Source organism: Drosophila novamexicana, unplaced genomic scaffold (genome assembly GCF_003285875.2).
Source record: "Drosophila novamexicana strain 15010-1031.04,08,12 unplaced genomic scaffold, DnovRS2.1 tig00000387-arrow-pilon, whole genome shotgun sequence".
In the NCBI taxonomy this organism is placed as follows: Eukaryota; Metazoa; Arthropoda; class Insecta; order Diptera; family Drosophilidae; genus Drosophila; species Drosophila novamexicana.
This window is the reverse complement of record NW_020824800.1, coordinates 1,597,700-1,625,152: the sequence shown is the minus strand read 5'-3', so window position 1 is coordinate 1,625,152 and position 27,453 is coordinate 1,597,700. Positions and strand designations below refer to the sequence as shown.

The following is a 27,453-nucleotide window of genomic DNA, read 5'->3' as shown; positions in this document are numbered from 1 at the left end:
CAATGTTTGACTTACTAAGAGAATATAGATTATTTAAATTTAAAGAAAAATAGCTTTATTTAGACAGACTAAAGATAAAGAAGTGTAGGAGCAGAAAGTTGTTAGAGAAAGGAGAGCTTAAATTGTTTTAGGTGGAAATTGTTTTAGACTGGATAAGAAATGGGTGGAAAATGGTTGCATGAATGAGAGATTTAATAGGAGAGAATAAAATGGGCTCAACAAGTTCTTACTTTTGTTTTTGAACCAGATCGATATCAAACTAACATTCAACTAGCGTTGTGAATAAGTATGTAAATTATATTTGAACTTTGATTTCAAAATATTGCGCATAGATTTAAAAATTTATGTTTAACATTAGCAGTAACAAATTTGAACTGGGCAAGGCCGGGAAATACCAGCTGAAAAGGATTTAAAGTCCACATCGACACGTGGTGGACTCTGTCCTGCTCTCTCTTAACTTCACTCTGAGTAAATAGGAATGCTTACGGTATTGTCTCTCCAACCCCTGCCATGTGGACGCCAATGGGAGCGCAGCATACACACTCCCCGCCCATTGAAGGGGCAAGCGTCTGCTTCGGGCCAAAACCGAGCTGGCCCGATGTACGAGATTTTGGCATCACAGCGGTACGCAGAGCTTATCACTAGCCGACTTTGCTCAGTTTCAATCAGAGCTTGTCGCGGGTCGGTCGAGTTCAAGTTGAATTAAATACAAATAGTCGGCGGCAACGCATTCGAGGCTCGTGGCCAAGACGTGCATTCCCGTCGTTGCGTTTATAATTGGCTTAAAAGCGTGCATACATACGAGTGCATATATATGTTGAAATCAGGCTGGTGATAATTAAGATATCATAGACTCAAACTATGTATTTTAATTCATTAAAGTGAGCGAGCTGGCCAATTCTTAACCACAGCGAATAGATGTCGTCGATGCAGCAATGCGTTTTTCTAATACTAATATATCTATTGCCAGCTTAGTGCATTAGTAATTAGTATGAATGTATTAATGCTTGAAAATCGCCCGATCATTTGTGCTTAAAATATCCGTTTTGTTAAGAGTTTAACTAGTGCAGGACTTGAAGAGCAATCGCTGCTGTTTTTCACACCATGGACAGAAATGCAATACAAACAAAAAGGAAACGGCAAATACTGAATGAAACTGAATGCATTTCTCTCCATTTCTATTACTGTAAGCATATAATTATACATTGTTTTTCCTCCTTTTTTTTCTGCCAAGGCAAACGTATTTACTCTACATCTCTGATGTGCCAAAGATGTAATATCCTTGTAGACATGGTCTTACATGACCTCGCAGATTTCCGAGCAGGATTGTCTATATCGCGATTGCATGAGTTCGGTTAAGATATATTGAGAAAAAAGCTTTTCCAAGCAACCAATTATTTCTATAAAGCTGCCTGATATAAGGGCAAGAGAGGGCTCGTATATGATAAGTTTCATTATGACATATTGAGAAACCAAAAACAAAGTTGTTTTAACAATAGTTTAACAATTCGATCGTGAAAAAATATGGACTTATGCAAAGCCTCTGACGATCCTTTATATCTGATATATCCTTTATTTGCTGATATTGAACAAGATATTGTCGTATGACAAAAAAATAATACATATTTTCGAAATGCCAAAGGCTTAATTACAAAATTTCAATCGTATTTTTAAGCTAAGTAAAGTTTTAAGTTAATTTCCTAATGGAATTTCCACATTAATTAACTCTTTTTGTTATTATTATTATGATTAGGGTTTTTATTTGTATTCTAATAAATTATTATTTTGTCAAGATCTATCTATTTCCATCTTGTTAAAGGCGATATCCCCGACTCTATTAGGTACATTTGAACATTATAAGCCATGTCTTTCTGTCTCTGCAATTTACACTCCCAGTTTTTTTTAATGCAACATATGATCGAAGTGGAGGCTATTTATCATACAGGGATCTACTGCTAGAAATCAGAACTTTTGTAAAAAGAATATCGTTAGCATCGGACTTTTATGTTATGAGCTTACAGTCCTTGGCATATGAGTTGTCTAAGTGAGAAGATTCTCTTGGTGAGAAGATTCTCGTAAAGTACATATACTTCATAGACCAAGGCTGCCAATCCAAAAGAAGCTGTCAGTGCGTTTGGTTCGTAAGTCTGCCTTTTGAAATCCTTGAACCTAGGATTTGTTTGCGCTGAGCTCACCGGATACTATTGTTTAATAAATATGGAATATCAAATTGTATTTGTAGTCTAATAACAGCTTAATTCATTATTACCATGCATGTATTCACACATATAATGTATATTAGATGGCGATCTTTCTATACCCTTGCAGAGGGTATTATAATTTTGTCGTGAAATATGTAACGCATAGAAGAACCATCTCGGACTCCATAAAGTATATATATTCAGATCCACAGCCGAGACGAACACCTAAAATATGTTTGTCTAAGCTTAATCTTTTTGTGTTGTTAGAACGGTCAGGATATCTTCTAGTCGGGCACGCCCGCCTAGGGCAGTATTACGCGTTTCAATATTTGAAGCAAGAAAGAAACATGTGGAACGTTGACAGACACAAGTGTAAAAAATTAGTTTCAGTACTATATTTATGCATATATTTACATACATTCAAAGGCAGCAATTTGAGCGGAAAATTGCATTTCTGTTTTGGAAAAATATGGTTCGGTTTGGGCTAAGGCTCACCTATAATTTGTGAAACTGGTTCGGTTCATAGTAATACAAATTAATGAAAACCCGATGGAAATCTATCCAAATCCCATAAGCATACAAATTGAAATACCCTAGCTAAAACCATATACTTATGTGCACATTTGGTTTAACTTCCTACATTTTTGACCCCATTCTTGTATTTAAAATGAATTGCAGTTCTTAGCTGTTCTCTGTTTAGCAGTCATTTGGTCATATTGAGAAATGTATATCATCCATCATTCCATTAACCCTGGCATTTAAGCCCGCATTTCTATATATAAAACGGTTTCTATCGACTGACTGACTGATTAGATCATGGCCCAAAACGAAATTGTTGCTGAACGATTTGAAGCTTAAGTTTTCGGGTTCTTATTCATTTTGAATAATCTTTATGCAAAATTATTTGAGACATATTTTACACATTTCGGAGAATCCAAGTCTCTTTTGTGGAAAATGAGAATCAGAGAATTTAGGGGTGGAAATGTGGAAATTTTCCGGAAATTTTGCAACCATATTATTTACCATCGGATTGTACAAATTGATGTAATGCGGATCAAAGAGTTAAGAAGCAAATATTTCGAAATCAAGATTCTCAGCTCAAGACTAGCAAGGACGGAAATCGTTGTTGATTCGAACATTTTGTTCTTCATTCAATGAATATTTAGCCTTTTTTTTCGAATATCTATGTAAAATGTAACTATGAACTATGGAGTTCGGGATAGAATAAGTAGATTTATATTTTCCACTCGCGAATTGAGCGAAAAATTAAATCTTAAATTTAAAAAATACCGGCTTCTAGAACTACATAAAATCGCATACATGTTTCATGCCTTCTAATCTATGTACATATATTTTTGAAATGCATTGATTTGCGAACTATGGAATCGGTCAGCTGAACAAATTCATGAATATCGCAATTGCTGCTGATGGGATTGATTGCCTTTGGCCGTTTCTCAACATTTAGGAAACTCATTTAACGATTGACCTTTAGCAAAGCTTTTAATTTGTTTGGGGTTCTTATTGCTTCTGTTAAAAGTATCAAACCTTTGTTTCATCAAACAGTTTCTCAGAACAAGACCACATTAAAAATTCAATTTGAGGCGAAAAATCTAAATTAAAGTGCCGGCGGCTATTAAGTGCCTTGTGCGTTGTATTCACGGAATGAATAGCACAGTAGTGCTCAGCTGTCATTTAACCGCAGATTCTATGCTTGGCCTATCGCAGTTCCCATCCCAATGAATACAGAGCTGCTTGGATGGCTCCACTCAGATATACTATAAGGTCTCGTCTCATCCTTTTCCTTGCTCGTCGTATCTAATGTAATTGAATTAAGTGGCGACTTGTTGATAGGGAACAAAGTCAACAGACACGGTACGCTCCACAACTCAATTGGGCACAGGCATAGGCACGGAATGACGGTGACGCTGATGGTGAAGGGAAGGGCAAGCGGAAGGGGTGCGGGCCCAGTTTATGAAAAGCGCAGCGGCTTAAGGACTGCCTGTGAAAGGAGTATGGACTTTTACAAACACACATACAACATGTATATTGGCAATTAAGTTCTTAAGCGGAACCGAGCAATATCATTTCAATATGAATACAGAGTATGCAAATGTTCATGATAGTCGTGCGTTCTTCTCACTTCTTTGTGAGCCCATTTAAAATGGGAATGGGATGCGGTTGCGTACAAACACATGTAGGAGGCAGCAGGAGGGAGGATTCTCCAACCACACAGCAATGTCTCTGTGCCTGTCAGTCCTTCCGCCAGACTTTACGTATATATGTATGTATGATCTTAGCGACTATAAGAGCTAGATTTCTTTAAAATCATAGATAACTCCGTTCCCCCGTTTTTACGTTTTTACGAAAATATGCCAGAGTATGTTGAATAATTCACACTTTAGTAACGTCCCCTATCCCCCTTAAAATATTGAGGAATATTTAGGATATCGTATTGACACACAGTTGGATCCTATATTTAGGCCCTAGGGTATAATGATCGGACAATTAATTTTACTAATTTATTAATATTTGACCTAAGAACAGAAAAATGAAAACTGAAAAGCCTAATCAAAATAAAAGCAAATAACTAATAGCATCATGGAGTCATTTTATAGCATGTATTTCCTACCTTCAGGGTATCTCATAAGCGGGCAGTCCCGTCTCTCATCGCTCCCACTTGGTTTTATTTCTATTATTATTACTACAACATAGTGACTCTCCTGAGACAGTGCATCGAATGGTCTCCGTACAGTGATAATTTAGCGTCCCATCTCATTGTTCTTTGTGTTGCATGGCAACTTTTGCCGGACAACTATTTCAGTTGCCTCTTTCTCCATACGATTGGGTACGTCTCATTAAAGCGGTGGCCCTTTAGGTACATAGAGAAGTATATATGTAAATATACATTGCACGACCCTGTAATACATGAAAGCAAATTGTGGAAACGATTCTTGCGTAAGGGATTCGATATTGTCATATTAAGTATGTGGTTCAAAGCATCTGAAGCATTATTTTTTGATTTTTGAAAACTTTAAAATCATAATATCACGAATTAATTTGACATGAATTTAGATTAATTTGTGCATCTATATTTACAGTAGGGGCGCACTAGTCGGGAGTATCCGACTAGAGTATAATCCTGAACCTTCTTCTACCAACTTCAAATATGCGATTCCCTGAATCTATTGAACATAGCTGAAAATGGTTAATTTTGTTTGGCAAAAAGTATATAACAGGCAGAAGGCAGCCTCTCCTTTCTCATAAAGTATATACATATATCCTTGACCTGGACGAGTAGCTGATTCGAACTATCCATGTCAGTCAGCTATCCTCTTTTACCCCGACGGTCTCAGAAACCTCAATAGCTAGACATTGTTTATTGTGTATATATAAATATAAGGAAGATAGATTTTATGAATGGATACTGCTGGGTTCAGGGTATCTCCCAGTCGGTCACTCCTGACTAGAGTACACTTACTTGTTAATTTTCGTTTGTCCTGCATCCTTTAAATCAAGGTAAAAGTGCAAATGTTTTTATGTATCAGAAAAAAAAATGCTTGTATATTGCCACCTCCTTCGACGCCGATTGAAGAGTCAGTTTTAGTTAATTCGAGGGTTATCTCTGTTTACTTCCATATAGAAATTTCTTGCGAATCTTAATTAGTATCTCTGAACGTGTGCTTACTCTAAAAATAATAACACCTATTAGCTAATTAGCGTGGTTAATTAAGCTATTAATATTGAAGTTTCGATATTATGGGCCCCTTTTGAACCCAATTAGTTAGAATCCAATTAAATTTTTTCTTAAAAAGCCTTGAGTTGTAGCGTGCCTTAAAGTTATGGAGTGATATCCGAATATAATATAGTATATATATATATAGTAGTATATATAGTAATATACATATACGACAACCTATATACTAAAGACAGTTTTGACTGCTTCTCGATATCAACTCTTGAGAAAACGGATAGGATATCTATCGACAGTGGGGTAATGGAAGGTGACTGACAAAAGCAATAGATTGGTTGTGCGTGTGGTGTTCTAGCACCTATGCTTAAATTTGCAGATTTATATAGACAACAGACGAATGGCCATATCGCACCCATTTGTTATATATATTCTTTATCGGTATCAAGCTTCAAATCAATATATCCATTTCCACAAGTCTATTTTCACGCACACTTGTCTGTCTATTTTAGCTTAGTTGCAATTCAGTTCTTATGTGACTTATATTTTTTATAATTTGGTATATGTCTGCAAGAGTATTTAGTCTTCGACGTCCCGATAACAGCACTTGTTTCCGGCCCTGCAGCAAAAACGACAATCAGATATCGCAATCGGAAAAGTACACACGCATATATATATGTATGTGTGTGTGTATTTGAATGTATGAGTGTGCGTTGGGCGATAAATACAGAAAATGCTTGCGCATGGAAAAATCCCATTTTTTCATTATTGTCATGAAATGGCTGGCCATCTGTCCCTTTGGTCAGACTTTCTGTTACAGGCAGTGCATATGTCGGAAACGGCAGGATCGAACCACTTTATGATACATATGTCTGCCATAGAATTGATCGGTCTGATATATATATATATATATATATAGATATACCAGAGAGCTGTCATAGGAAAGATCAGTTCATTTATTTAATAGTTTCATCATGCGCATTATATAGTTACAATAGGTACGTTCGGGCGAAAGTAGTTTTACAAGGTATCTGAGCACAATATATTCAAATTATGAAGCTCTAAAGGACGAATCAATCGAAGTTGTTTACTCGCAGTATTTTCCGTTTTTTATAAGTAAAGGATATAGCTACAGCCTATCAATTATTTTAGGAAATCAATGCGACATCCTTGCATAAGCGTGAGATTCGAGTCCGGATCCTTGTTGCTCATAAAATGAAGGTCAATTAATTATGTTCCTATATGATTAAACTCTATTTAACATCTCCAGTGTATTACATGGCTGCCATAGGATCAGTCGTAAATTAAGAATACTATGCTCCTTAAATTTGCTATATCACATAGCTCAACAAGAATAGTCCGCGAACTTCTTGCTGGGTTAGTTTAACATTTTAGTTTGGGGCTGTAGAAAAGAAGAATCCTTCCGATGAGAATATTAAGTAGATTACAGGAGTGGTGAGACACAAAATTTGGTAATTAGATAAGAATCGACTGTTTCAGTGCTTTTTGCAAGAGATTAAATTTTAATCAGAAAAGTATGATGTGCATCGTCCATAGGATTCATATTATTTTAGCTAGCGTTCAGTGAGGGTATTTAAGTTCAGCTGCATCTTTTCGATTTGCAAATTTGCATCCCGGAAACAATGTCTTACACACATCTGCTACAGAACTTGCCAAAGCTCACCGTTGCTTGACTGAAAGTAACGAAAACATTCAATATAATTCGTACTTTCATCATTGACTTGCAAGCGACAGGAACCGTCATATGTGATAATGCTGCTATGCAAATGTGAAGAGCTTTGACTTTCGCACTGACACTTTAAAACACCGCCATTTATGCAGAGTACTCGCTGTGTCACCAAATGGAACTCAGTGCATCCCTTGCTGTTTTCAGATGTCGATAAGTGAATTTCACGCAAAAGCCCATGTCGGCAAATAAAGTTCAATAAAGAACGTAAAAACAATAATATATATAATAGTATGAGTACTCTTAGGACGTGACTCCATCACAACTGGCTAAACATATATGCGTGCTTAAGTTTAAAGTACCAGACCAGAAGATACTCTGTACACAACTCAGTAATGGCAACAAATTACGGCAGGGTATGATGAATTTGCGTAAATGTTGGCGAAAGGTATATGTATGACATATGACAAATACATTTTTAAGCATTTTTCTAAGCATACCTTGCAAGAGTGCGACTTGTGCAGCCCAAACTGAAAAAAATAGGAAGTTGAGATCTTTGCTGTATGCGTTATTTTCGACTATTTTGAAATGGGAAATGGGATTTAGAGAATTGGTCTGTTGAGTTTCGTAAATCCACGACTCTTGGCTTCCAATTCGAGGTTGGGAAACGTGTGGAAAAGATTTATCTAAAATTTAATGCAAAAGAAGGCAGGGCGGATACATTTTAAACAAATTCGAAAATTTCCCAGGTCCCAGGTCCACCCAGGTCAGTGGAAATGAAGAATGGAATAAACAACTAAACCTACGTCCTGTCTGACCGAAGTAGGTAAAATGTATGAAATTTATAGAAACATCTACCAAATTGTAAAAGTCCAAGTTCAGACAATGTTGGCTCCTTAAAAAAACCAGCAAGACTTTCGATATCGATTGGTTCGATTGTATAGACACGGGTTGAGCTTGGAACTACGTTCAACATTTCTCTAGTAGCTGGATCTTAAAGGTTCTGAGATCGATGTGTTAATACATATGAACAAGACCTAGAATCTATCGCCAAGAATCTATATACTTTATGGATCTGGAGAGGTTTAGTTCTGCCGGTTCATACGCTTGTACAAATCCATAATATCCACTTAACCTAATTAAAATGGGTTTTGGGTCCACTTCATTTATATAAATCTGAAGTCAAATTAGCAAACAAGCAAAAAACAATGCGGCGAGGTTTCCCACATAAGCTAAGAAGAGAAAATAAGGTCTGAGGCAAGCCGAAGATTCGATACTCTTGAAGACATTTGCCTTAAGGTTTCGCAGATAAGTAAGGATAATGAAGCTCGAAAATTGATTAGTTTGATGAAATTAGTTTGTAAAACCGTATATTTTACCATATAAAAACCTACTTTTCGATGTGGATATATGATATAGTGGTTCGATGTTGAAACAAGAATATATAAAGATGAGGAACAAAGTTAAGCCAATAAATGGCGAGTGAGGTCAAGACACCTCCATAAACAAAATAGTTTTCCTTTCAATAAGCTACTTTTTGGTCGATCATTCCTTTGGTAGCTATATGATATAGTTGTTCGATCCGGCCGGATCCGATATATGTACTGCGACAAAACTTTTTCAAGGCAAAGTTTCAAGAAGACATTTTTAAAACTGAGAAACGAGTTCACACAGAAACAGACAGACATGGTTATATAAACTCGGCTGTTGATGCTGATCCAGAATATATTTATAGTTCTTTATGAAAAAAAAAAGTTTGAATAAATAATTATATAATACATTTGAAAATATCCACAAAACTGCAAAGAAAAGTGCAAAAATATGTTGATTGCAGCAGTTTGCTTGTATTCATAAATAAAAAATAATTTGTTAGCATTTAAAATGTAAATTTCTAGATTTTCTTTATGTGGGAATGGGGTTCAAACTAGCAGGGATATACGTTAATTTTCCCACGGTTGGAATCAAACAAGGCCCAGCCAAAGACTGATGGTAATGCACATTATTTTGAGTACAGCAAATGTCACAGCTTCAAACCAGAAAAAAAAAATAATAGGTTTTTTTTAAAAACGCTTTTCTCTTTATCTAGTGGCAAAGCAGGCAATGGGTAGGCCTCGAACATGAGCCTGATTTGCCTTCGCATAGCTTGCCCGGCAATGACAGCGACAGCAGCGAAAACGGCAGCTACAATGAAAACAAGAAGGGAAACAAACAATAAGAAAAACCACAAACAATTTAAATGGATTATGTGTTTACACTCAAAGTGGGGGCGGGCAGTGGGCAGCGGCCAGGCGAACAGCGGAGCACGAGTGCCGCCTGGGCGGGAGCTAAGCGGTGGCAGTGGTAGTGGCAGTGTTGCAAATTGATGGTAGCTCTTCGTCATCAAATGGACAAACAGGAGCAGCACGCTGATGCCAAGCTGGTCGCCTGCCCACCAAAGCATCAGTTGGATGAACGAACTGACAAGTTCAAGGCAGTGGCAGTTGGCAGTCGGCAGTGGCTGCCAACGGAGGGACGAGAGCGGAGCGGATCTGGGCATCTGATGGTATTGGTAGTCCGAGTGCTACAGCTGTAGGGATTACGCTTGAGCGCAAGCATTGCGCTCGTCGTCCATGCGTGTGGATGGATATGTCCATGTTTCTGTGCGTTTACTTGCTTGCTTGCTCGTTCACTTGTTTTTATTTGTTTGTTTTCACAAACGGAATTGTTTTTAATGAGATTTCAGACGCAAATCTTTTTATTTGAATTTTTATTTTAGGCCGTCGGAAATGCTCGACCACACCAGTTACTTCTGATTAAAAATTGTGGCGAATGGAATTTCGAATTACCCGACAGTGCACAATTTCGAAATTCCGCATCCGGATCCGGCACAAACACCAGCACAGCCTACACATATATACATATCTGTATCTGTATCTGTATCTGTATCTCTTAGTGGCCGAACCAGCAATCCGGTCATGCAAATCCACATGCGTAATGTCCAACTGAATGCACCATGTATGTACATACTTACATACATAAGTGTAAGCATTGACTCTGCATTGGGGCATTGCTAACCATACTCATGGCTAGAGACGACTACTTTTCGGGTATACCCTTTTAAATTGCACATGGTTTGCTGCAGACTCGTGTGATTTTAGCTGAAACTGAATATGAATAAATGGATCAGCAGGCACTTTATGGTGATGGCAATGATGTCACAGAAGTAACGAACGGAGCTGGGTTGGGGTGGGGCGGAGGGCAGTTGCTGTGGTCGAGGCCTGATGTTCGGAGTGTGCAAAAGCAAACATAAAATGTGGTTAAAGCATTTTATGCAATCGCATTGCTTCACCAACAAGCAGCCGACAAGCAGATGGGTTGGTCATTTGCAAAATCCTTTGATTGAAATCGTTGAGAATTAAAAATTCCAACTGAATATTTTTCCTTATTTTAACACGCTCTCTCTCTCTCTTTTTTTTTCTCTCTCTCTCTCGCTCTCTCTCTCCCTCTCTTCATCTGAGCGATTAATTGTTGATGAATGACCATTACGCACAAGCATCCGGATTCGCACCAAAATTGATGGCTCTGATTTTTACAGACGATTCATTATATACAAACGTGTCTTCAAAAATTTGTTAACATGTGAAAGACATACGGGTACAAATTAAAGATAACATATGCTCTATACTCAAAAAATATATAATTAAAAATGTAGTTCAGCAGACCTACTTTATATATCAATACTCAACCACAATTCTTAATGTTAAATTATATTATACATTTGTATCGGTCCATCCCTCCGCATATATTCTTTCAATGTTTTAATTGTGAATTATATACATTTTAAGAGCATAACGTATGTTTTCTTTACTATTTACTCCTATGTCTTTCACGTTTTAACAAATATTTAAAGCCATGTTTGTATATAATGTATCGCTTGTACAAATTAGAGCCCTCAATTTTGATGCGTATTCCCACCATGGATTATTTATTACTATAGATTCATTTTAGTCACAAATTGTATGGAAAGACTTATGAACTTGGAACACATTTAAGATAAACTTCATCATCCTTCCTTGAGATCCTATAATTGCCACATTTTTTCTAACATTTATTGGTAGAGCGATACGACTACCATATAAAAAAAATTAATGCCCTCCCCGATGGGTTCGAACTCGTGCCCTATTCGCTTAACGATCTGTTGGCAACGCCTTATACGTTACCGCTAAATTCATATTTGACTTGAACAAAAAAAAACATTTATATATATAAGTAAAATGAGCTAAAATAGTAGCACTTGCACATAACAAAATATCAACTGCAATTGTATTAATAGAGTTAGAAAAGGGATGAATAGTCGAACCCTTGAATAGTTGTACCCTTTCGATAGCACAAAAAGATCGCTGATTGGTTACGAAACATAGTTTTCCAATTGTGATTGTATTGTATGATGTGCTGTTTCTTACATACTCTGTTTATTTTTTTTTTCCACAAGCTTTTCCTTCTGGGAGTTTAGTTTGCTTGGCGAATGTATTTGCGAGCTGGAGATCGGCAGAGGGAACTCAATTTTTCTTAGATTTAGTTTTATGAATGTTAGTTAAGTGTTTCTGTAGAAGAAAGTGTAGGGCATCTGCTAGTCGGGCATTGATTTTTTTGCATTTTTGCATTGTTTTCTTAAAATGATGAAAAGCTTCACTATTCACAACGGTATTAAATCTTTGGCGTGCCAAAGATATGCTTACTTTTAGGTTGTTTTCATCAACTTTTATCATGATGCAGCTAACTATCCGCTTAAAATCGAAACAACTTTAGAGCGAGCAAATTTATGCCAACTTTAGTATTTATGGCTCCTTAGGCTAGACCAGCGAATGGAAGGCGCATAACAAATATGAAACATGTTCTTAAGTTTAAAGTTGTCTTATTCTTAAATATTTAAGAATATTGTTTCTTTAATTGTGAGCACAGCCCACCCTTCTTGAATTAGATGTATTATTCCACCACTTTACACATTTTTGTACACAACTTGAAATTTTGGTAAAGAAATTCCGCTTGGCAAAGTGAATTGCGCGACGCATTCCACAACAGGAATTTGGTTTTAACTTTGGTTGCCTTTTGCCCTTTCATTTTATGCCTTTCGGTTGAGAAAATAGCTTTACAAATAAAGATAATTATTGCATTAACAGTGCACAGCATATAAATATACTAGAATATGTAAGCCCAACCGGAGCTCTTAAGGCAATGTATATTATGGTTGAATTGTATTGTATATGGAATCCTTTTACCATAGAATAGGAATGGCTTTTGATGAGCTTTGGTATGCGAACATCTCTGTTCATAATATATACTGATCATATTTGATATATCCATTTCATTCCTTTCGGCGATTGCTCCGCCTGTGGATGTTTGTCGAGACTATCTGACACCCGTTAATACAAGCGACTATGGCATTGCTGATCCAGTCCTAACGCACTCCTCCGCCAAATGGAAGCAACATTGTTATTCCTTAATGGTCTAGCCAGCCAATGCTTGTAATTTCGTGAGTTGAGACTTGCTTGCGGCTGCCGCTAGCTAAGCCACTGCATTTGGGGATGCCGGATGAAGAAGCCTCATTAGCTGTCTGACGAAAAATAAATACTTCTCGTGGAGTCTCCCTTTTAATAAGCACTATACGGTCAGTGAAGATGGAGAGCTCATTCACCCTCCTAAGGGTTTAAGCTTTCAATCTACTCTGCACAAATATATTAATCTAATCTTTATACTTTTAACTTTATATATCACCATCAAGGTTTTTAGTTTGAGTTAGAATGCAACTGTGGAGTCAGATTGCATTTTAAGCTTTCAGAATATTTCACTTTTACGCTTCCTTTCACTATTCCCCGCAAGTATTTTAAATGTAACCCTAGCGTTGTAATAATATAAATGAAAATTAGTTTGAAACCAAAAATAAAGAAAATAGTTTCACATTTTTCGAAAAATTCCACAGTTGCGGGTGAAATTTCTATTCTATTCCATATTTGATCAGGAATATCGGTGGTTCATAATGGTGTTTGATGTGGCGGATGACCTTATATATTTAATCTATATTTATATGCCCTTGTAGAGGGTATTATAATTTGGTCATGAAATGTGCAACGCATAAAAGAAGGCACCTCCGACCCCATAAAGTATGTAAATATATTCTAGATCAGCACCAACAGCTGAGTTAATATTAAATCTGCAACTATCAAAAGATATCCATACTTTCTCGTTGACAGTCAGAATATATATGAACTAGGACAACATCAGGAAATGCATGTTTAATTAAATACAACTGTTTTTCTTGCTGCTTTTCAGAATACTTTTTTTTTTGGAATGTACTTTAAGTGATGAATTGTTAACAAAGACAATACTTGGCAATGGAAATGATTCTATGGAATAAGTAAACGAATATCGCCAGCAAGGGATCAGCTCGAATAGCGAGATTTTTATTAATATTTTATAAGATAGTAAGTTATTGGAAGTACCTGAAGATCCTTTGACGATCAGAAGCCTGAGATTAAAATGAAGACTGCCCCAATGACTCAGACACAATTCTGCGTGAGGACCTTAGCCTCCGTCATACTTTTGTTACTCACCGGATTATTGTGCACAGAAGGAAGTCATTCGTTATCAAATATACAAGGTAAGTTCGGGCCATTGGCATAATTATGACTTTTCATTTAGTAATGAAATTTGTTCTTGACTTTTTTCTGGCAATATTAATTATTTCACAATTTCGGGATATCAAAACCTTTTTTTGGGGAAAGTCTTAAGTTTTTTGCTTTTTGAAAATGAATTTAAAAAATAAAATGCTCTTGGGCATCTCCAAACCTAGCAGAGTTGATCCGGCGATGTCCGTCTGCCTGCCCGTCTGATTATGTGAGCACATCGACATCAGAATCTTTGAGTACTATTGATCGTAAATTCAGGTCCTTCTAGTGCCTGCCTATGTGGGTTATATAACCGATAAAGTTTCCCCGTTTCGATGAAATCAATAAGAATGAACATCCTAAATCTTGCTTTTAAGTATACCTCAGAGCACTTAATACCAAATATTAGTATGTTGACTTTCGTATACTGTACACAGATTCAGAATATTTTACTTTTTGTATAGCTCCTCCAAAAAAGAAAAATTAAAAAAGTACATTTTTCGGACAATAAACACCGAATAATTTTGTGCATGCATATGCAGGGGGAAGCAGAGTCTAGGGAATCTCCAAGTATGGCACTCCCCACTAAAGCACACTTACCTCTTTTCTAATTCTTTTTCGCAAAATTGTTACATCTTCTGCTCCCTTTGTTAGTGAGTATAAATAACCATGTGGTGCTTTTTACATTTGCTTATTACACTTTTCCTTTCTTTATATTCTTTATTACTATGCTATAAAAAAGATGTTTAATTATAAAAGTCACACCTGTATACCTGTGCTCACATACATTTTACTTTAACTTATTTTTTTTTATTGTATTTCATGTGAAATAATAGGTCAAAGCGAACCTGATGAAGTGGGACCGCACTTTTTGGCACAACTAACAAATATTACCGTACCACAAGGACGTGACATATCATTCACCTGCGTTGTCGACAACCTGGGACAATATCGGGTATGTTATTATTTGAAACATTTGATGCCATGTTTACAGACATAGAACCTCAAGCTATTAACGAATAAATAAAATGTTTAGATAATGTTCATAACATAGAATTCATTGATAGAAATGTCCAATGTTGAAAATTGAGAGGCATCATCAATATTTTTTTTTTTTTTTTTTTACCGATGTGTTGTATTTACAATCTGATAAACCTTAGTTAGAGTTAGCTCCTTCTAAAACATTATAACTTCCATTAAACGCGTTTTGCTTTTATTTTACTATTGTAAGACTATGAGTTCTTGTAACTGCACTAAAAGGCAGCCTACTAATTTACCCAAAAAACAAAATATTGTATCGAAAATCAAATTGTAAAATCAAGAATAAAATCCTGTGAATATTCGGGTGTTTGATTCACAGTTCGACGTTCTAACGTTCAGGCACATTTCGTAAATCTGGTTTTCCAGAAGTATAACTTGCTTTACCACATTTCCAAAATTATTCAAATGAACAATTCAATTTATTAAAAATTATATTAAGTACTAACGAAAATTGGCTTTTTATATAAAATTGATATTTCACCTGTTCATAAATACTCTGCACTTAACGCAATGTCAAAAGAAAGAATTTTTGCATTGATATTTACAAAAAACCGCAAAAAATTTGTTTCAGCGAAACCTAACTTCAACGTTTATTTTTATTCAAATAATCAAAATAAAGGTTTTACGACCTATAGCTATGGTTAGCATTCATTGTTTTGTTTCTTGCATTTAGCTCTGCTGCTATTTACGCTAAGCAAAATAAAATAGAAAGATTATCTGAGGTCCTGCGAAAAGGATTCTATTCAAAAATATTACTCCCAAGATTTTACTAATTTGTAAGAAGAACAGCACATCTCGTAGGGATCTTATTAATAATTATTGTCGGCTATAATTTGGAAATAGTGATCCGATTTGGCAGACTCCGACTTTATATACAATAAAAGAGTGTAATTTGAGTAAGTTAGATCAATATCATCGCCATATCCCGGCGTAGATTAAAAGAGCAGAAAGTACTGAGATACTTTCCCCATTCCCACGTTAATCAAGAAGCAGCACAGCTGAAGCAGACTGCGCCTTGCGGGATTGTGTGTTTATTTCGAATGGGTATAGGGTATAAAAAGAGCAGCCCATTTACAAAAGTCCAGCTTATGAAATAGCGATGGTAACTTTCTTGCAAGTCAACCTGGTTTACTCCATAAGCCATTAAACCGCATTTGCGCAAACTTGGTCGCGTTGCCCATCTATACAAATATATTTTATGTTATTCGCATGTACTTCTGCGTAAGTATACAATTAAATATGTTAAGGCCCACAAGAGCAGAGTATTGTGCTATGTATGTCTGTATGTATGTCTGTGCATGTGAATGCAAGTAAGTTTATGGGGGGGTTGGTTGTTGGTAAACTTGGCAGAAGTAAACTTATAAGGCTGACCAACGATGGTGTGTCTCCCTTTGCTTTGGCAATTTCAGGTGGCATGGATTAAATCAGATTCAAAAGCAATACTTGGTATACATACACATATGGTATCCCTAAATCCAAGATTATCAGTGACACACAATGGACACAACACCTGGAAACTTCACATATCCCACGTGCAGCTAAATGATTCTGGCAGCTACATGTGTCAAGTGAATACAGATCCCATGAAAAGTCTGGTAAGTCAACCACAGCGCTGCCCCTGACCCAGCAGCGGTCATCCATTCAATTTCCAAGCGTTAGGTGTTTGGCAGACTCGGTAATCTTATAGCCATATGCGTCTCAGTCCGAGCTTATGTGTGAGCTCTAAAATAAGGCTTTGCCACAGGTAGGCACTGGGTCGAAAATGTGTGGGCCACTTTGCAAGTGTTGAGGGCGAGCCTTGCCTTTAGTTTCAAGGCTTTCGTTATTAAATATTGATATCAACAAAAGCGTTCTTGACTCCGTCTGTCCGTATTTTAAACTCGACATTATCAGAAACTATAGACTTCAAATTTGGAATGTAAGCAAAAGAGAAACTAAATGTTACCGTGTTTTACCGCATGAGATAAAGTGTTAGCAAATACAGTTATTGGGCGCTTAATTAATCGGAAATATCAATATTGTAGGCCAATTTGGCAGTATATTCTGGAGAGTATTATTCAGTTTGTTACCTGTCTCTTGTTTTATTCAATATATGATCAAATATTTCTAATCAGAATAATATGCATTGTCTTTTTACAGTCTGGCTATTTAGATGTCGTGGTTCCACCTGACATTCTCTACCATCCCGACGAAAATATTGATGAAGGTGTTAGCACAGAAGGCGGCAGTATCGCGCTTCAGTGCAGTGCAACAGGTATTCACAATTTTCTTTTTTCATTTTAAATTAAAGATTTTATTAACTTCTACTCATATATGTACAACGTATATAAAACAAAAATATCTATACGTACACATGCAAGAACTTTTGCCAATAGCTGCCGTCTTCCCTAAATCGATGAGTGAACTTTCAGTCTTAAGTCGAGAACCCATAAAGTACATATATATTATTATATGCTTAATCCCAACCAGAATAAATGCCGAAATTGACGTTGAAGTTTTGGACAGTGAGTTAGTTAAGTTCGATGGCAATTTGTTTGGCGATAGAGATCAAGTATATTTCAACCCCTTACTAAAAATCAGTCAAAGTAAAAGAAAATATATGTTTTTTGAGAATTTTCTATAGCACAATACGATCTACTATCGAAAATATCATCAAGATCGGCTAAGAAACACAAAAGTCATTCAAACGTGCTTATTATTTTGAGAAAAAGAGTTCTATAAACAAAACTCAACTATCGGCAATATGTCTGCAGAGTGGTATATATTGTTTTCGGCGTGCCGAAGATAGCCTTTTTTTTAAAAATTATCCATTTACGCTACTCATTTACTTATTATATTATCAAATAGGTGTACCAGAACCTATGGTCCAGTGGCGACGTGAAGGCGGAAAGGACATTATAATAAGATCGGAGAGTAGAGACAAGCAAGGTGCATATCTTAATATCCTAACATCATATGGCTTCTTAGATAATCTGTTATCAGAAATAAGTCGATATTACTGAACAGACAGATACCTAAGAAGCACAACTGTATGTATGTACACATATACTGCAAATATTAGTAATATATTAAATATGTCACTGTAATAAGGACTTTATCAAACATCAATTAAGATACTACAACTTTCTTGTTATTTCAGCATTCAAGTCGGTGGAAGGCGAGCGACTGACTCTCACAAATGTCCACCGTTCCGATATGGGTGGCTACCTTTGCATAGCATCTAATGGTGTCCCACCCTCAGTAAGCAAACGTTTTGATGTTCACGTAAATTGTAAGTTCCTAACAATTGGTTATAAATTTGAATATAAATATTTTTAATTATGCGTAAAGATAGCTTAGCAAAGATTTGAGTTCCAAATTAAAGAGATCTTGATAAAATATAGAACACAATATGTAAGAATGCCGACGGCCTAATACTCCTTTACATTCGTAATACTCCTTTGACCGTAGAAAAGATAGATCTTCCCGACTTTCTCCCGCCCCTATCTTGGGCTTAATGGACAATTATTAAGTTATCTTCATAGAGAAAAATATGCTTTAAGGAATTAATAAATATTATATTATCAAAAAATGTCAACCAATGAAAAGCCAATAGATATATCAACAATTGTCGTCAATTAAAGGAAATATTTACTTTAAAAAATATTGAAATAGTATATGATTAAGCTTGCAGAAAAGCCATATGTACTTTTCGTATAACTTTGGATATATATCACAAACCTTGCAAAGGGTATTTAATTTTCGGATAACCGTATGTAACTTTCTTGTTGTATTTTATGAACCTGTACATTATTTGATAGGAAGATGGATGGAACCTGGTGAACGGTCCATCAAGTGTAGGATCACATATGTAAATGCTTAGATACATGCGGAAATTCGACTGTCAACGCCTTCGTTTTGGCTTTGGCTGAATGTATCTGACAGATATCTACGGCTTAGGGCTTTTGTTTTGGCATTGAAACCTTTTGCTTTTACGTAAAAATGTGTGTTAAAATATTTAAGATTTGTGTGTGACTTTGGCTGAAACAAGAAAGTTTTGCTGTGCAATTTTCCTTTATAGCGACCGTTCCAGATCCTTAAACATGCTGTTGGTGTGGCACTAGACACAAATCAACACCATGAGATTGTCAAGTCAAAATCAGAGAGTACCAGTTGTAGAAAGTTGCGATAGTCGCACTTCGTGTTTCAAGCAGGGCGTATCAAATGTACATAACTACAAGAAACAGTATGTGCTGCGTCCTATTGTAATAACTACTCGTAACGTGAAGTGCAGCAATGAAGCTGGCAGCCAGTGTTGCCAACTTTCAGCTCAAAAATGTAGCTAAATGTATGGCCCAAGGTATACAAGGAGCTGAAATAAATTAGCAAGGAACATCCAAGGCAGGCGATGCCTTCATTTGAGCAGTTTCTTTAGAAACAGCCGGAAAGGTTCACTTGCTTATTTTTGGCAATTCATTCAAAACATACCTTGTCCTGTTTGTGTCCAGTTAGATTTTGTTTTGTACGAGTAGATTTGCAGAAGGTACAAAATGTTTTTTTAATATCGGGCATTCCTTTTTCAATGCAGTGCTTGAGGCTTCAATTATCCATCCAACCCTGCCGAAGATATTATAAAACTGCCTAAGAAATCTTTTTAAAAATAGCCAGAACCTCTGGCAACTGGAAATTTAGCCAAATTTAGCTGCATTGGCAGGACTGCGGGCAGCACACATTGAACTATTGTCATGAGCTATTATTCTGTTTACTTCAAATGTGTGCGTATGTGTATGTAGTAGCGAGAATGTGTTATAGAAATTATATGTATATGCATACGCGCATGTATATGTATGTATGTATGCCATTTGAAGTACATACATTTACATATAACAGTGCTCACGTATGTACACACTGTGCACTGCATCGGATCCTTGTGCTAGTATGAGCCAGTAGTAAACATTTGAAAATAACAACTCCATAATTGTGAGAGACTGGGCAATCCGGCAGTGCAGGGAAATAAAACTACAATTTTGGGCAATGTGTCTATGTCAAGCACAGGAAAATACAGCTCCGAATTTCAACTAGCATACAGAGGCCCAACTGCTGATGCATTGTCTGCTTTATACATTTTAATGACCACACAGTAAAGAATTGTTGTTTAAATTAGAACCAATTTAGTATTGATATTAAACAAATAAGGATTTCAATTTAAGCTTCATAATCAAAAATATGCAAATATAGCTGCCGGAGGACAGCTTATGCCCCCATTTATTCCTCTTTATACCCTTGCAGAGAGTACTATCATTTTGTCTCGAAATGTGCAACACATAGAAGAAGACAACTCAGAGCCCAGTTGATGTAGTCATGTCCGTCTGTCCGTCCGTCTGTTTCTATGCGAACTAGTCTCCCAGTTTTAAAGCTATTGTCATTAAATTTTGTATATAGTATGTCGGATACATGTATATATGTCGGGACTGGATCAGACCTCTATGACATATAGCTGCCGTAGGAACGATCAATCAAAAATTAAGCTGTTGTATGAAAAACGTTGTTATTTATCAAGATGTTTTGATTAAACTTGACACTAATTTAATATTTAACAAATTGCAAAACAAACAGCGAAAGAAATTCCCTTTGTTCACATGTTAACATATTCGATATGTATAGTTGCTTTACCTGTTAATTAGAGAAAAATCTATTTAAATGCGTCAAAGATTTGGGCAAACGAAACCATACCTAAAATTTTCAATTTTCAATAGAGGGTGTGTAGAATTCGCTATGTAAATCATGCTTTCCTGTCTTAGCATCTGTAGAATAAGCATTGCTGCAGCTCTAGCACTTCAACATATATCAAAAAAAAGCCAAATATCGAATAATAATCGAATAATAATAATGTCGTTTTCAACCCTTTTCCAAGACTAAGGCAGGCCCTCAATTTCGCAAGAAATCTTTCAGTGTTTTTGTTGTTGCGAGGACTTGCGCCAAATGAGCACCCAACTCAATTGAAGTTGGAGTCGTAGCGTGAAAGGCAATAAAAAAGAAAATATATGAAAAACTGTAGCGTTCATACTTTTCTTATAAGTATATGTATATTGCGTATTTCGTATATGGCGAGAAAGCTGACTTTTTCTCAATTCCCTTAGTATTTCACTTTGTGAAAGTAAAAGCTAAAACGAAAATTGCAAACTAAACTAACGTAAATTCACTGTAGAAAGGGCTGTTATTATCGATTTTGAAGAAAATCTTTAATAATGTCTTAGTGCTACAAAGGGTAAAATCTTTTTTGATGAGCGGATCAGTGGGCTTTAATCCATTTTATTTATGGCTTAAAATTATCCTTCAGCAGCAACAACAACACAAACCCCTTATAGCAAAACATCATCCAGCGAAAGGAAAAATAGCAAGAGCTTTTGCTACATTGAAACAGAACATTACAGTTGTCATTCTCTTTCCCACACACACACATACACACACACACACATAGTACACTCGGGTGGCACCCATACAACTAGCAGAGAGTAATCCTATGAAAACACCACCCAACCATTTTCCGCAGACTTAGCCTGCGACTCACGCACCCGACCAAAGCACACCCGCGCTTCTTCTTTGGCTTACCCCAGCCAGTGTAATCTGCCGGGAAAAGTACAAAGAGTAAACATATAAAATGTATCATTTTAACGTACCGACATATAAATACATTTGATGCTAGTTTTATGGAAATTGTTTTGAATCATCTAAGATTGTTTAATCCAAATTAAAGCATATAGACATCAACTCAATTTGGCAATTTTCATACGAACTAATGTTGCTATTTAAGCTAATCGATTGGTAAAATGCATTTATTTTTACGTGCTTTAATTACAACATAAAGAACTGTGAGAGCCCGACTAGCAGATACTCTTTCTTCTATACATACGGAGAGGTATCCAAAAGGTGAACTATTTTTAAGCTGTAAATACCATACAACAAAATACTCTAACTGAGTCAATTTAGATTTATCTCGTCCCGTTTCCAAAATATAATTCCTGAAGTATCACTGAAAGTCTAGTAAAATTTGGCATCAATTTGGTGTGTTGGCTCTCGTACATATCCCGTCATTCCTTACATTTCCGAAATATCAATAAAATTCGAATTGAATGCTTGATTTTTAAATACAAATGATAGCCTATGGAAAACTCTGTGTTAATTTGGGTTGTAGGCTCTCGAAGCTCCCCAAAAATTTCACAAATCTCATTTGCGATTAGGTACATACACACACACACACGAACACACTTAATAATTATGCCCTTTGAACTCATTTTTATTATCATTAACATTAAATTTTCAATTCTGTGGCATCGCCATTTGTTACGCAATTGGCCGCACATCAGTTTGTGTGTGTTGCATAAATGCATCATAAGTACCTGCATTAACTTTCTGGAATTATGATTTGAAGAATTTAAAGGGTTGTGTTAAAAGCCAAAATATAATATTAACTGCGGGTACAGGAACTCGACTATTTTAGAAATGGGAAGAGATATAGATATACATATATATGAAAATATATATATTTTTATACCCTGAACCCATTCAAAATGGGTATAAGGGTATATTGTATTTGTGCAAAATCTAAATATATGTAACAGGCAGAAGGAAGCATCTCCGACCCCATAAATTATATATATTCTCGATCAGCATCAATAGCCGAGTCGATCTAGCCATGTCCGTCCGTCCGTCCGTATGTATGAACGCAAGGATCTTAGAACCTATAAAAGCTAGAGACTTAACTTTTAGATGTAGATCAAGTTTGTTTCCGATAATCGATAACTTGCTCCGCTTCCAAGCAATCCATAAAAATCGATATAGATATCCTGTTTTGGGCAATTTTGGTAAATAATAAGAGCTAGAGTCACCAAACATGACATATAGCTTTTAAAATAGAATATATATATATATGCGTTTGATGTTGGAAGAAGAGGGTTCAGGGTATCCCCTAGTCAGGAGCTCCCGACTAGAACCTCTTTCTTGCTCGACTCTGCGTTTGTCTACGTTGAAAATTTCAAGTTCATAATTCTTATGAGTTCTGAGATCGAGAGGCTGATATATTTTTGCAAGACCATTATGACATTCTTAAAAATTGTTCTTGGATTGAGCGTATTTATACGCTATTATAATGATCCTGTATAAATAGATGTATATCTGTCAGTAAGGACGCCTTGAGTTGGATACCTTAAAAATGTTTAGCTTAGGATATTTTCTAGTCGAACAGCTTCGGCAACAACTCTCTTGTTTAACAATATATTCACAACAATTTTTAATTTTCAGTTCCTCCAACTATTAAAGCTGTTAATCAGTTAGTAGGAGCGCCGGTTGAACGAGAAGTTATATTGGAATGCATAGTGGAAGTTTATCCGAAGCCGCTTAATGGCTGGTACCGTAATGAAGGTAACATTATTTATACTATTTAAATACATTATAAATACACATACTATATATATATATATATGCGTTTTCTTATAGTTTTCAATAATAATCTGTCTTTACGGACTAACGGTCTGAGGAAGAAGTTTAAAAAAGAATTTTAAAAAAGTCACGTCCCAATTGGAAAACTCCAATGCCTGGTTGGCAGGGGGAATTCTTTTTTTTTTCAATTTATTTTAAATAAGACTAAATAAATTCCGAGACTCATTAAATAAATAAGAAAGTCCACAAGTGCATTTTCCTGTTCAAAATGTGAGCTTACAGAGCTGTGTTAGAAATTTATTAAAGTTTAGGGTATCGCCAAGTCGTGCACTCCCGACTAGAGCACTCTTGTTTCTCTTGTTAAAGTGAGGCGAAACAATTTATTTAAATTAAAATATCAGCAGCAAGAGCAGTAATGATTTTCATAGCTAGCTTCCAGCGTTATTTGTTTTCTTTTATTGAACCGCAACAAGGGGAATGAAGGCATAAAATGTTTTATGTTTTAAATGCTCTGTGTGTAAGAAACGGGGTATGATCTGTGTGAACATTAAGGTTTTTAATTTTCTTTGTAATATTAAGTGAATATATATTGTGTGTGGTAAAGGGTGGAGGCGTGTTTGGAGCTAGCGCGAAATACACAAACAATTTCGACTCCATGATTTCTAATTAATATGATATCCTTAACTTGTAGGTAATGTTAAGCTGCATAATAGCAACAAGTACAACATATCCGAGGCCATGATTAACCTGTACACGTGGCACCTCAATTTGACGATACGACACCTGACAAAGTCTGACTTTGGCGCTTACAGCTGTTCCAGTGTGAATGCCCTTGGAAAGAGTGAGACGCGAATTCGACTGCAAGGTAAGATAAAATGAAGCTAATATCAAGTTGAATGCTGTCCACATGCAGTTTTTTTCCTTTAGCAACTCGGCCGTGGGCCCAGGCTAAGCCAAGTAGTTCGAACAATTCGAAACCATCAATTTAGTTGAGAATGAACGGGTGCGTGTATTTGTGTGTGTGTGCGTGTGTGTGTGTGTGTGTGCGTCTTCATCGCATGTGTAATTCGTTCAGTTTCCGTGCAATAAATCACCTAGGATTTTCGTCGGTCTATTATTTTTATCGATCTCATTTAAAGACGACTGAAGCATTTCTCTATCTTTCATCTGCGCAGTCGGCCCCGCCCACATTCCCAGTCTCCCGTTCGCCAACCTAAACTGGAGTTGGAGCACTAAAACTAAGCATGAATTATTGCACAATCAGCGGAAAACTTTCTCTGCTCGCATTGCCACCAGGGCTGCATTCAGCTGGTGGGCGCAATTTTAATTTTCACTTAAAGGATTCACTAAAGAAACAATTGTGGTTAAATGTTTAACATATCATCAAGCACACACACACACACATTGCTTATTGTTCCTAATAGAGTTAATTTTGTTGTGCTTGACTTCTTCCGAATCGATAGATTCAAGGGTCCAAGTTTTATCTAAAAGTCGGAGTCGGAGACATTTTTGCCTATATCAATTTGAAGAGCTTAATTATACTCTGACATTTTTTGGTCTATAGTAGATATTAAAAGTTAATACATATAACTAAATACTAGGCGAGAGTGCACGACTAAGAGCTGTGCTTCCATTTTTCTCAATTCTGATTTTTTTTCAACTATGATAGAAATAGGACACTCGTTAAAAGATTTGGTGTCACTTGCTCTTTAAGCCTGCTAGACATACAATTGCACTAAAACATTATACCCTTATTTGATAATTTTCTATGAGTACAGGGTATAAAAGCGGTAGAGCAATGTTAAAGCCCTAGCGTTAGGTGGTTTGTATTTGCAATTGTTGTTGGCCCAGTGTTTATTTTTAAGGATTGTCTGCCACCCCATTTGTTTTGCTTTCCCCTTTCCCCTTCCCGGTCTAGCCATGCATAGAGGCATTCGGCATTTCATAATTGGTGCAATTTCTTGCAGAATTACGATTACCGCCCAAGTCCACAACGACAGCAACACCTCACGTTTATACAACGGCCAAGCCGCGTCGGAAGCAGCAGCAGCCCAGCCACAACAAGGGACTGAACGAAGTGGTGCGTGCCAAGGAAACCCATTTCTCAAATCAAATGCAGCAAGAGAACGATGTATTCGGCAGCGGGATTGGTGTGCCCCAGAGCGCCAACGGCGGTGGTGCCGGTGGTATTGTGGCAAGTGGAAACGTCAACGGCATGATAAACGGAGCGGAAGGTAAGTTACGATTTAGAAAATTCCACAAATACATGCTGCTGCATAGAGCAAGCATAGAATGAAGTCAGGCATAAGCGGCAGTTACAAACACTCACATCCACATTCACATCCACCGGACCAGGATACTCGGCTTGCATGCACATGCGATGCCGATGCCGAAGCCACCAGCCATGGGGCACTTCTCCACCAAGGGACCATGACTTGGACAAATATAATGTCGCTGCACCAGGGCTGCCCTTTTAAGAAACTCTTGGCGGCTTGGTGCCTTTACTTCTTCGATCTTTGCTTCCTTCGAAACTAGCAACCAAAAGTACAACGGACAACAAACCGCAACATACTCGCTCTCCCATGCAGTTGCAGTAGCAGTAGCAGTAGCAGTCCCAGCAGCCCTTTCAAGAGTACGTGACCCCCTTCAACGACTACGGACTTACTGCCACCCATTTCTCTAGCCAGCTCAACGACTGTAGTAGTCACCAGGACTTAGCACTCGTGCAGCTGTCGAGTGCACTGATTTATCAGTGAAACTGTATTTTGGTAAAACTCTCGGTACTTTCCAAATCTCTTTTGAAGTTAATTTTCCGGCAGTCAGTTTCAATTTCGTTTCTGTCCTTGTTCAAAGCCCCCTCCCTTCCCCCCATCAGTGTACAAGCGGAATTGACCAGCGGCAACCGAAACTGAACAGGCGCAGATATATAGTTTTAGGCCAAGCTACTGCAAAAGTGACTTGCAAACTAAGCTTATAACTAGACTTATAGCTACAAATAATTTAAGATTATTTCGATTAAATTATATGTATTATTGGAGGATAGGAACATGTATAAGGCCGATTGATATCTGAATATCAGTATCTTAAAATATAGATATAAAATAATGGGACAACCAAAAAACCATAAAATATTGTTAAAACACTTTTAAACACTAAAACTTTGGCTTAAACATGTTTTTGCAGTACATACGCAACTTCCAGCACGCAACGGATACGAAAAAACATATAAGTCGCCGGGTGCAGTACCGTCACCTAGTCCGCCTTGGATGTTTCCAAGTGCGGGGTCACAGCTGCTTGGCACAGCCACGATAACGACTAATGCCCTGGTGGCTCTTTTTTGCATATTGTCCATGTATTTAGTTAAGCTCATTTAAAATTATGCTTCCAACGAAATCCACGCCAGACTGTAACAAGCGGCATCCAGGCAAAAAAGCGTGCGCGCCAGTGCCGCAATACGAACACTGCAGAATATTGGCTTTGCAGCACAAACAGGAGGAGTTCGAGTTCGAGTTCGAGTTGGACGATTTCAAAAGGTTTTCAATTGTCTAGTCATTTCATAGCCAGCAATGCTAAACTTTACTTGCGCTAGCACAGTTATGAACCTATCTACGTACACATCTAAGATTTTAATAGTGCTAAGTACTATATTGACAAAATTAAGTAAAGCACATAACGAACCAAAAATAGTTCTTCAATATATTCGAGAAAAAACAAAAATACGATCACAAATGATATGCATACTTCATTGTTTTGCTTAAGCTTGTTCTTGCATAT

The 27,453-nt window shown here is 36.7% G+C and overlaps 2 protein-coding genes across 2 annotated transcripts in view; one reads left to right on the top strand and one right to left on the bottom strand.

Moving 5' to 3' along the window:
• Nucleotides 1-700: 700 nt before the first annotated feature.
• On the top strand, nt 701-27,453 carry LOC115760287 (lachesin). The gene is made up of 11 exons (XM_030701559.1): nt 701-1,186; nt 13,886-14,213; nt 15,057-15,175; nt 16,671-16,856; nt 17,401-17,515; nt 18,109-18,189; nt 18,401-18,532; nt 23,542-23,661; nt 24,371-24,544; nt 25,647-25,913; nt 26,863-27,453. The coding sequence occupies exons 2-11, from the start codon at nt 14,093-14,095 to the stop codon at nt 27,051-27,053; spliced, it is 1,506 nt and encodes a 501-aa protein (XP_030557419.1). The 5' UTR covers nt 701-1,186; nt 13,886-14,092; the 3' UTR covers nt 27,054-27,453.
• LOC115760285 overlaps nt 5,099-27,453 on the bottom strand; it is a 57,082-nt gene continuing 34,727 nt past the window's right edge. The window contains exon 9 of the mRNA XM_030701557.1: nt 5,099-5,117. The gene's annotated coding sequence lies outside the window, so the exon portion shown is untranslated. The remainder of the gene's footprint in view (nt 5,118-27,453) is intronic.